We start from the raw sequence: 12,424 nt of genomic DNA, 5'->3' as shown, positions 1-12,424 counted from the left end.
AGGGCGCATGAATCATTTAAATAGCATACCTCCAAAGTGACCTGAAACTGCTTGATTTTGGCCTGTCTGTTCAGGCCCTATGAGAGAGAGACAAGTGAAATCAAGAATTAAATGGAAACAAAGTTGAGAGCCTAGGCAGAACTGAAGAAGTAAGACATTTGTACCAGGCTTTTTGCTAATGATTATACAGACCACTTTTCCTCAGATTAAGAAAGGAAACTCCACAACAGCTTTAACCATTTAAAGTAGGACTATGTAGGTTGAAGCAGAACTGAGAAAGCTGACAGTAAAGTAGGAAAAGACAGAGAGCAGCTATCCTATAATCCTATATTAAGTGACTCCTGAGGCAGCTCAGTATTTTCCAGCACTGACACAGGGGACATAGCCAGGATTTTGGGAAGGGGGGGGGGTGTCAAGACTAAGTGCTACCATTATAATTGGGCTTGGGTGCGGCGGCATGGCAGCATACACCATTCATTTTATCTAACGGAAGGGGGGTCCGGACCCCAAGAACACCCCCCCCTTGGCTACGTCCCTGACTGACAGGTGCTCTTCCTCTGAGTTCTGACTCATCACGGTTTAAGAAACTTTGAGAAGGAGAGAGGGATTAGTGAAGGTGGCTGCTCCAAAACAAGCACCAGCACAACACAGTGACCAGATGATGATGATGATGATGATGCAGAAGTCATAGAATCATAGAGTTGGAAGAGACTTCAAGGGCCATCCAGTCCAACCCCATTCTGCCATGCAGGAAATCTCAATCAAAGCATCCCCGACAGATGGCTATCCAGCCTCTGTTTAAAGACTACTAAGGAAGGAGACTCCCCTACACTCCGAGGGAGTTTGTTCCACTGTCGAACAGCCCTTACTGTCAGGAAGTTCTTTCTGATGTTGACGTGGAATCTCTTTTCCTGTAGCTTGCATCCATTGTTCTGGGTCCTGTTCTCTGAAGCAGCAGAAAACAAGCTAGCTCCTTCCTCAATGTGACATCCTTTCAAGTATTTAAACAGGGCTATCATATCACCTCTTAACCTTCTCTTCTTCAAGCTAAACATCCCCAGCTCCCTAAGTCATTCCTCATAGGACATGGTTTCCAGACCCTTCACCATTTTAGTTTCCCGCTTTTGGACATGCTCCAGTTTCTCAACATCCTTTTTAAATTGTGGTGCCCAGAACTGCACCCAATAGATTTAGATTAACAAGGTATTCCTGTACTATCTCTTTACTTATTCTGTGCTGAAATTTCCCTATTCTGTCCTCTGCTCCATTTTACTCAGGTTGAGCACCCTTTGCCTTTTCTGAGAAGACTGAACAAAGAAGGTGTTGAGTAATTCTGCCTTTTCTCTGCCCCCTGTTAGCATTTTGCCATCTTCTCCACACAGTGGCCCTACCGTTTCCTTCTTCTTCCTTTTGCTGTGGACATATCCAAAAGAGCCCTTTTTGTTGTTGTTAACCTCTAGCAAGCCTGAGTTCATTCTGCTCTTTAGCTTTTTTGACTTTACCCCTAGATGTGCTTGCTATCTGTTTGAATTCCTCTTTGGTGATTTCCCCATTTTTCCATTTCTTATACATGTTCCGTTTAAAACTTAGCTCAGTTGAAAGCTCCTTTGTCATCCATCCTGGTTTCTTGAAACATTACCCATTTTTTCTTCCTCACTGTAACTGTTTGAAATCATGCCTTCAGTATCTCCCTTTTAATAAATTTCCATCTGTCTTGAACTCCCTTCTCTTTTAGTATTTCTGACCATGGGATCACCCCCAGTATTTCTCTGTTTACTAAAATCAGCTTTCCTAAAGTTTTGCTTTGTGACTTCCTACCCCTCATCTGAGACTTAGGGAAGAGGGAGCAAGCCTTGATTTCAGACTACTTTGTTTCTGGAGTGGTAATCATATACCATTTTAGGGAGATTTGCAGGCTTTCCCGGAGGCCATGGGGAGCTGAACTGTGGGCTACACTTTGCTTACCCCTGAACATGCAAAATTAAAATTTCAAAATTTTAAGTGCCTTAGGTTTGTACAGTCAACAGTGCAAATATACCCAGACTAAGGGGTAGAGAGAACTGCAGACTGTGCTACTTAAGTGCATGAATTCTTGCCATGTGAGAGGTAGAAAAATGGGAATCACAAATGTTGTAGTAAAGGCAAACTGGACTTTCATCTCTCTGTTCCTAGGAAACAGCTCATAAATCATTGCAGTACTACTGCTGCTTTCTTGTTCCATCCTTTTCTCAAGGTCACTTTTACTTAAAATGGCTTGTCTCTTCTGTAAGATTGGCTATAATCGAAGAAGTAGAGTCACGGGAAGACTTTTTGAGCATTTTCAGTGTACACAGCTATATTAATTATCATAATTGTGTCTCTTATGAGGGATGTTCAATGCACAAAAAATAGAGTTGACTTTATTAGTGGTATGGTGGCAAGTGGAAACTCATACAAGTCATTTTAGTGAGAGATTTCAGGAAGAACTGGAAGATGAGAAATTAGTCTTATAGGCTTGTTTATTCCTGCTAAGGTATTAAGTGCTCCAAATTTCACAGTGTAGTTTAAAAATTTCTTATCCCATCAAATTAATTTTTATAATTTAAAATGCCATGCATTTTATGACTAACCTTTGAATTAGATCACTATTACTGACATTATCTGTAGCAATGATATATAATAACCCATCCATACTCAGAGATGAATGGGCAAAGAAACCAGGGATAATTGATCAATCAATTTAGTCAATTTATTTATATCCTCTTTTCTCTCCAAGAGTGGGATTAGTATATTATTAAAAAAGATGGGAATAGCAAGATTCAAGTGTCAATGGGCATCCTGAAGCTAATATGGCTTTATTGCATCCTACAACACATCGTAAGATATTATTTCAATACACACATTTTTATATAGGACAAAAGGTTTCCTATACCTTAGCTCAGTTATTAATCAAAACTGAGACATCTGTATAAGACTAAGGCTTAGAAAGGTCACTGTGAAGGAACTAGATAAGCTCTTCAGTTGTAAAGATAATTAAATACCAAAGTTAGAATAATTCAAACCATATTATTTTAAATTTCAATGTGTGGTTGTGAAAACTGGATAGTGAAGACATCTCACAGAAAGAAAACTGGCACATTTGAAAGGTAGTTTTTAATTTGTTGCCTGCTTATTTTATATAACTGTATCTTGTATTATTAGCTATTGTTTTATATGTATTTTGCTATTATCCTGTAGAACGTATGCCATTGGCAGGTTTCATTTTTATCATTTTTATTAATTGTATGTACAGCACTGTTTAAATCTACAGCACTATATAAATAAAGTATAATAATAATAAATAATAGCAGTGCTAGAGAAGACAATTACATGGAGAGACCACCTTTTTGAAATAGAAAGCTGCCTTTCTCAGTTCCACCAATCCACCTGTCTGCCAAGCCCAATACTGTCAACTGCTAATGACAGCAATTCTACAGGATCTGAAATGACTTTAGTAGCTTCCTACTAGAGATTCTTTTAAATGCAGGTGGCACAGACTGAACCCAAGAACTTTCTACATACAATTTTCTGGTTCTGAGTTATGAAAATACATTGCTAGAATATTTTATTCTCCAGAAGAGTAGGAACTTTGGAAAGCAATGCAATTGCATAGCTACTCACAACTATGGTGTGATAGTTTAAAACTCTGGTAGCATATGTTTCAGGACTACAATCATGAAGCAAATTAAAATCCAGCCATTTCCTTATTTTCCATTTCTCAAGATATTTTTATAACAGCTGACTTGAGTTTTGAAGGCAGCAATTTCTGTATAAGAATATTGTGACATGCCCACTAGCAGTAATTTGACATCTGCCATGTTCATGACAGTGGCATGTAATTTATGTCAGCCACATGCAAACAAAATATGCAAATTAGTTCCTACTAATATATTTCTAATCTGATCCTTGTGCTGAGGAGGTTGTTTTTAGACATTTGTTTTAAGACCAGCTGTGCAGTTTGAAGACCTTACAGACAGGCCTTGGACTCTCTTTTGCAACTAGTTCATGACTACAGTTGGTCTGAAACATACCATATATACTCGACTATAAGTTGACCTCACGTATAAGTTGAGGGCAGGTTTCGGGGGCAAAATTATGGATTTTGATATGACCCTTGGATACGTTGAGGGTAAAATTTAGGGACATGCAACAAAGGATCTAAATGATGAAGCAAAGGAAAACAATGCCAAAGAACTTACAAAATTATGGCAGGCATAACTGTTTTGGCTAACGCTAAAGTAGAGAGTAGAGGGAAGTCAGCACTTCCAAGACAGATTACACTCTTGTCTTTCACCAGGGGATGGTTCCCTTTTTAATAAGAATTAAAGTATAGTATTTACATTGACTCGTGGATAAGTTGACCTAGGTTTGTGTAGTCGATTTTTGACTAAAATTTCTAGACTTACATGAGTATATACAGTAATTTTTCTTTTTGTGTATATATGCATGTTTAGGATGCAAGTGAAGACCCTGGAGAAGATGTTGCTCTTCTGTCAGTCAGCTTTGAGGATACAGAAGCTACTCAGGTTTTTCCCAAATTGTATTTGTCACCACGAATTGAACAGTAAGTACACCACTGGATGTATGGTACTCCCACTCTTCCAAGATTCAGATGTCTCTCATTGAATATATGTGAAATTTTGGGAAGCATAAAGCCACTTTGACTTTTATTTAGGAAAATTCAAAATGATGATAGCTGTGTATAATTACAGTGCTCTAGAAATAAACTTTAATAATAATAAAAATAATAATAATAATACACATAATAATGTAAATGGCTATGTTGGTGAAGCTGCATGATTACTGTTGCCAATTTCTTCCTAAATATGTGATACTATTAGAGCTGAGTACTGCAAGTAGCCTCCAGTTCTTTGAAATGATATTCATTAAAGGTTTCATTAAATTCCTCTTGACATTTAATCTTTTTGCATTTTGGGCTTTTATAATTCCTGATGGTATCCCAGATTCCATTAATAGGGAGAAATATAAGATGGACAGCTGAACACAAATGTCAGAATCATACAAGCCATTGCTTTCCCTATTAGCATGTATGGCTGTGAGAGCTGGACAGTTAAGAAAGAAGACAGAAGGAAAATCAATTCAATCAAGATGTAGTACTGGAGAAAAGTGCTGAGGATCCTGTGGACAGCAAAAAAGACAAACAAATGGTTTCTATATCAGATCAAGCCAGAAATCTCCCTGGAAGCCAAGATGACAAAACTGAGGCTGTCATACTTCTGACACATCATGAGAAGGCATGAATCATTAGAAACAACAATAATGCTAGGAAAGGTGGAGAGAAACAGAAAGAGAGAAAGGCTGAATGCAATATGGATGGATTGTATTAGGGAGGTCACAGATATGGGTTTGCAGGAACTAAGCAGAGCAGTGGAAGACAGCAGGTCTTGGAGATGTCTCATCCACAGGGTCTCCATTGGTTGAGATCAACTCTAGGGCAGTTAACAAACCAAAGGCTTGTCTAATTCAACGTACTATTCACCCACTGACCAACCAGATGCTATAGGAAGCCTGCAAGCAGGACATGAGTGCAATAGCGCCATATGGCTCATTCTGTCCAGCAGCTGATATATGGAGGAATGTTGCTTCTGGTAGTAGAAGGAGCATATGTCTATCATCCATGACTTTGACAAATCCATGAACTTGCCCAATCCTCCTTTAAAGTTATCTCAATCTGTAGCCATCAAAGCTTGGCCATGAAACCCACTAGCTGGCCTTGAACAAGTCACATGCTCTTAGGCTCAGAAGAAGTCAATGGCAAACATTCTGTAAACAAATCTTTCCAAGAAAACCATGATAGATTCACCTTAGGGTTGTCAAAAATCAGAAATGACTTAAAGGGAACAAAAGTGTGTGTGTGTGTGTGTGAAGAAGCAATCACTGCTCAATACTAAGTGTGTGATTCATCAATAGCCAGCTCCTCTGATAACTGCTTATGAAGAGGTGAGGTGATGTGGACTTATACTGGTGCTTTTGGACCTCTCAGCAGCATACCATCGACCAGGCTAGGGGTTTGATAATCAGAGGCACTGTGCTTCAGTGGTTCTGGTTCTATCTCTTGGGCAGGTTCCAGATGGTGGTGCTTGTGGATAGCTGCTCCTCAAAAAGGAGCTGTTATATGACATATCACAAGGTACCATTCTATCCCCAATGCTATTCAACATCTACATGAAACTGCTGGGAGAGGTCATCTGAAGGCATGGGCTGGGGTGCTATCAATATGCTGATGACAGCCAAATCTATTTCTCCATGCCTTCAAATCACCCTCAGCTAAGGATAGTGTGCTTCCACTGAATGAATGCCTGGAGAAGGTAATAGGCTGGATGAAGAAAAACAAATTGAAGCTGAATCATAGAATCATAAAATTGGAGAGTTGGAAGAGACCACAAGGGCCATCCAGTCCAACCCCCTGCCATGCAGGAAATCTTAGTCAAAGCATACCTGACAGATGGCCATCCAGCCTCTGCTTAAAGACCTTCAAAGAAGGAGATTCCATCACACTCCGAGGGAGTGTGTTCCACTGTCGAACAGCCCTTACTGTCAGGAAGTTCTTTCTGATGTTGAGGTGGAATCTCTTTTCCTGTAGCTTGCATCCATTGTTCTGGGTCCTGTTCTCTGGAGCAGCAGAAAACAAGCTTGCTCCCTCCTCAATATGACATCCCCTCAAATATTTAAACAGGGCTATCATATCACCTCTTAACCTTCTTTTCTCCAGGCTAAACATCCCCAGCTCCCTAAGTCGTTCTGCATTGGACATGGTTTCCAGACCCTTCACCATTTTAGTCGCCCTCCTTTGGACATGCTCCAGTTTCTCAATGTCCTTTTTTAATTGTGGTGCCCAGAACTGGACACAATATTTCAGGTGGGGCCTGACCAAAGCAAAATAGAGTGGCACTATTACTTCTCTTGATCTAGACACTATACTTTTATTGATGCAACCTAAAATTGCATTAGCCTTTTTAGCTGCCACATCACACTGTTGACTCATGTTCAACTTGTGGTCTACTTGGACTCCTAGATCCTTTTCACACGTAGTCTCATTCAAACAGGTGTCCCCCATCCTATATCTGTGCATTGTATTTTTCCGCCCTAAGTGCAGTTCCTTACATTTCTCCATGTTGAATTTCCTTTTGTTAGCTTTGGCCCAGCTTTCTAGTCTATTCAGGTCATTTTGAATTTTGATCCTGTCCTCTGGGGTATTAGTTATTCCTCCTAATTTGGTGTCATCTGCAAATTTGATGCGTATGCCCCCAATTCTGTCATCCAAGTCATTGATGAAGATGTTGAATAGCACGGGCCCCAGGAAAGAGCCCTGTCGGACCCCACTGGTCACTTCTCTGCAGGTCACTGAAACCAGACAAGATGGAGGTGCTTATGTCAAAGGTCCTAACCTGGATTTAGAGATGTGTCAGTCAGTTCCAGATGAGGTTACATTCCTTGTGAAAGACTGTGTTTGTAGCTTGGGGGTGCTTCTGGATCCATTGCTTGAAATAACAGCTCAGATAGATGTGATGGCTAGGAGTATTTACTATCACCTTTGGCTGTTATGCCAGCTACACCCCTTCGTAGAGCTGGAGTACATAAAGATGGTAGTGCATGCACTGGTAACCTCAAGGCTGGACTTCTGCAACGAACTGTGCGTTCAGCTACCTCTATACCAAGTTTGGAAACTTCAGTTAGTTCAAAATATGGCAGCCAGATTGATTTCTGAGACATCCAGGAGTGATCATGCTCCATTGGCTTCCAATTAGTTTCTGGGCAAGCTACAAATTGTTGGTTATTTTCTTGGAAGCCCTACATGGTTTGGGTCCAGGTTACCTACAGGATCACCTTCTTCCATATAATCCACCCTGTGTGCTCAGGTCCTCTGGTGGACATTTACTCCACTCAGCCAGGACTAGGTTGGCAACTGTCAGCCAGAGGACCTTTTCCTCAGTTGTCCCTAAACAGAATTCTAAGGACACATAACCTGATGGAAGAGATTTGCCAGCTGAATATGCTTTCTGAATTTAAAACTGAATTAAAGTCCGGTCTGTTCTGGCAGGTTTATCCTGGATTTATGATTTATAATTTTTAAATTGTGAATTTTAAATGTGGATTATTTTAATATGTACACATCTTATTTTTTCTTTTAAACGTATATGTGTTTTAACTTATGTGTTTTAACTGACGTTGTGTGTTCATTAATTGTTGTTCCCCACCTCAATCCATGAGGAGAGGTGGGTAAGAAATATTATATTTATTATTCTGTAGATCTGAATTTACCAGCTGCAGCCTATATTAGTCTCTTGCTATGCCATGATATAACTGTGAGAAGTCTAGTTCTTCAACCTATCTGATGAATGGCAGGGTGAAGACAAATGTGGGGTTTATTATGGTTGGAATGGGAGAGTTATCCATGCTTTTTTGTGATAACTGTTGTAGATAAAATATCAACTTTCTGCTTTCCTGTTGCCATCTTCTATCTCTGTTTTCCCCCTTGCGTCATGTTCTGCTAGCAACCCAGACATAATGACATAGCTGCCGAGGGCATAAATGTCTGTTGGTGAAGCACCATAGCTTTAGATGCGTTGTATGAGTACAGCATTGTGAGCTGGATTCTACAGGTGCTAGGAGCACTGTTTAATTTTGATCATATCTTTTTAATGAAGATTAGCATGAAGACATTTGCTGCACGTGTTTTGTACGGCATTCCTCTTAAAAATTCTATATAGGAGTCAAAGCTTTCCTGAAATGTGCAGTACATGAATGAAGCTATTAGAACATACTCACTGAACTGCAGGCAGGAATCTAAAGACTAATCCAATATCTGTCTGTAGAATTATAGAATAGAATAGAATCATAGAGTAAATGTCCAAGTAAATGTCATAATATTTTACTGTAAAGTTATTGTATTATACATATAACAAACAGATTTTCTAATAAAACTAATTTTGTTCCTAAAATGGAAAAGTTAGATATAGAAATCAACTGCCTTCATTAGATTTCCTTTCTTCCATTTTTGGAGTCGAATATGCTTCTGTTCTTTTTCCAGCCTCCCCTCTTGTGCTTCTGTCTTGAAATGTTTGCTTCAGAGCTTTAGGCTTACATGTACTTTACCTTAGTGATAAGCATTCATGGAAAATGTTCTTGTTTTGCTTCATGTCTTAATAAATGAAGGTTTCCACAGAGAAAGCTACAAGTTGTGGACCTGGAAAAGAGACATAAAAACTTCTAGTGTTTGTAATATCCTTAAATGGACAAGGTATTTAAGGTGAGGAGTCTACTTGCTCAGTGATATTGACAGAAGAAAGCATTGAGTTTAGGAAATGTATAGAACAAATATGTCCAATTTTTTAAAGTGGATATTCAGTGTGAATATATTTGCTTTTTAAATGCCTTGAGTATTCTGTTCTGGGCTATGTGTGTACAGTGAGCCCACGCCATACGTGGGCTCCTTATAGGCGGTTTTCAGCATACGTTGAAGCCACCGGGGAAACTGGAGAATGCATGGTGCACATGCATGGTTGCACGGTGAGCACGGGCCTCATTATATCCAATGGGACTTGCGAATGGCGCGTGCTTTGAGCGCGAGCCCCATTGGATATAATGAGGCTCAAGCATACGCGCATTTTCCTTTATGCAAGGGGGGGGTCTGGAACGGATCCCCCGTGTAAAGCAAGGGCCCACTGTATAATTAAAACCTAATAATCAAACTGCAGTTGTACAGGTTTAGTCATTTATGAAGATTTACTCTAGTCAAATTGCCTGAACATAGCTTCACGACAGTATGGACCAAGAAACATTAAATGTGCCTTTGCATTTAACAGGAACAATTTCAAAAATGCAGATAGCAGCAGCTGAAGGATCTGATCATTCTCCAGGATTGCAGTGGCTGGGAAGAGGGAGTTTAACACCTTTCCTGCCATGCTGCAGTCCTGTGAAAAGTTATTTCCATTGGAAGGAAAACACTCACCAGGACTGAGACTGCAGCAAGGAAGCAAAGGTTTGAACATTCACACCCCAGTTGCTCCGTTCCTAATTGCCACAATTTAGACATGACAATAAAGGCACATGATGATGTTGCTTGATTCTTTGACAGCAGTGGTCTCTGACAAGTTTGGTATGTGATCAAGCAGTGTTAGACTTCCTCTATCATTCTTTTGGCACCTCTAAATATTCTTTATATATTGAATGATTGGCATTTGTCATGAGTAGGCAGTTGTGGAGAGTTTTCATCCCCGTGGCACACACATGCATTCAGGTGCATTGGGAGTGATGTTACATCTCTTCAAGTTACTATTTTATGCTTTGCCTTCTTCCTTCCTTCCCTCCCTTCTTCTTTTGCTTTTATGGGGAGGGAGGGGATCCAGGGGATGGACAACATAAACCACTACCTTAGTGTTTGGTTTCAGGGCATTTTGGTCAGATTTCGGGTGCTTTTGTAAATATAGGGCTTGGGACATCTGAGATTATAAATGTGAGGTTGAGGGGCTTCATAGGTGTCACAGGTCACACTTTCTCCACTCATAGTTTAATTAGATAACATCCATCTAAAAAGATTAGTCAAGAAGCATGTCACAATATTATTTTAAGGAAGTTACTGTAACAACCCATTTTTCTGAGTACAAGTATACTTCAGTTAGCAAAGCAGATGTGTTCCTGGTCATGAGTTCAGTAACAAAAACTTTGATACCAGAAACAGAAAAAAAAACAGGGAAAAATAGGGATAGGTGGAACCAACGTCATCCAAAAAAAGAAAAAAATAGTTCAACATATTTCAGCAAATTTTTCATTACAAACTTACAATATGTGCATATAAAATGAAACAACCATGTTAGGTACACCTTGAATATATAAACAAAAACATTTTGAATCTTTCTGAAGATCTGAAAAAGCTTCTAGCAATAATATTTACCGTATATACTCGACTATAAGTCGACCTCATGTATAAGTCGAGGGCAAGTTTTGGGGCAAAAATTATGGATTTTGCTATGACCCATGGATAAGTCGAGGGTAAAACTTAGAAGCATATAGCAAGGATCTAAAGGATGTAGCAAAGTAAAACAATGTCAAAGAATTTACAAAATTCCAGCAGATATGACTCTATGTGCTTAGTCTTAAGGCTGGATGGATGAGAGAGTAGGGAGGGTGAGTGATTCCAGGATAGATTATACTCTTGCTTTTCACCAGGGGATAGTTTCTCATTTTAAATAAGAGTTAAGATACTCTGCATACATTGACCCATGGATAAGTCGACTCAGAGTTTTTGGGTCATTTTTTAAAACCTAAATTTCTAGACTTATACATGAGTATATAAAGTACTTTCACCAGCCTCCATTTTTAAAATTATTTCTGTTTTTGTGGCCAAATATACAGGTCTATGCTTTTTAATCATGCTTGGGGTACCTGGTCTCCCCTTCCCTTTCTGTTTTGCTGTTCATACATGCTCAGTATGGGATTCTGGAGGCTGATGATTTTTACCTTTCCTGTTGTAGGCAGGCACGCATATCTACAGTAGAACTGGTTAGAGAAGAAATCAATTCTTTCTCAGCTTGAGCTGTATTGCAATGATAACTGCTGACACGCTGCTGAAACCTGACACCGAATGTCTGTCTGTCCCACCCTCCTCCATTCTCTCTGTGCTGCTGCTACTGCTGCTAAAAATGCTTCCAGCTAAATAGAAGATCAGAAGCAAAGGGAGACTAGACAGGCATAAAAAGATTGTGTAAAAAGGAACTTTTATTTTATTAATTAACCAAGGGGCTCGACAGACAGGCAACTAAATGCCGCCCTTTTTAGCCCTGGATTGTTGCCGTGGCAACCACATGCCGCGGCAACGATCTGCTCCCTCTCAGGAGCAAAAAGAAGCTGCCGATGACGCTCCTTCTGTCCAGCGCTGTTAGGGCGCTACACCTCCCATGCGTCATAATGGCACGCCTCATGTGGACAGGAGCATGCCATAGTGGCACACGTGTGGTGGAACTAGGGCTTTGAGCATGTAAACACTCAGCCCTAGTTCAGCCCTAGCACACAGTTGGGCCGGCACAACTGTACTGGATAACTTAAATTACTTCATCACTCTGAAATAATTATTTAGCATTCTACCTGTTCTGCTTCAACAAGTGCTTCTAAAATTGTTTGTTTACCTACTGTAGAAGAATAACAAACTACCATTTTACCTAAGAAACAAATCTTCAGAATATTAAATTATGTCTGGCTTTATTTGATAACCCCTGTATGACACTATGGAATAAATTATTTGATGATAATTTGTGGTGTTCTCAAAGCAGATGGCTGTACACTTTCTTTTAATTTCTTCAGTATTTCCCTCATGAGTACTGCAAGTAGAATGCATGCAGAAAGTACAGGGACTGAAAGGAGAAAAACTCTATTGAGCAGTGTTCTT

General features: G+C 39.7%; 1 protein-coding gene across 3 annotated transcripts in view; it reads left to right on the top strand.

The window, feature by feature from the left end:
• The window catches only part of LOC149310706 (BRISC and BRCA1-A complex member 2), a 165,281-nt gene that overhangs the window by 58,105 nt on the left and 94,752 nt on the right, over positions 1–12,424 (top strand). For all 3 annotated transcript variants that reach the window (XM_089529561.1, XM_089529562.1, XM_089529563.1), the window contains one exon: positions 4,473–4,582. In XM_089529561.1, the coding sequence (XP_089385687.1) occupies positions 4,473–4,582 (110 nt within the window). The remainder of the gene's footprint in view (positions 1–4,472; positions 4,583–12,424) is intronic.

Source organism: Sceloporus occidentalis, unplaced genomic scaffold, assembly GCF_023333645.1.
Source record: "Sceloporus occidentalis isolate IW3139 unplaced genomic scaffold, rSceOcc1.0.p SCAF_6, whole genome shotgun sequence".
NCBI classification, from domain to species: Eukaryota; Metazoa; Chordata; class Lepidosauria; order Squamata; family Phrynosomatidae; genus Sceloporus; species Sceloporus occidentalis.
This window is presented reverse-complemented; position numbering and strand designations above follow the sequence as displayed.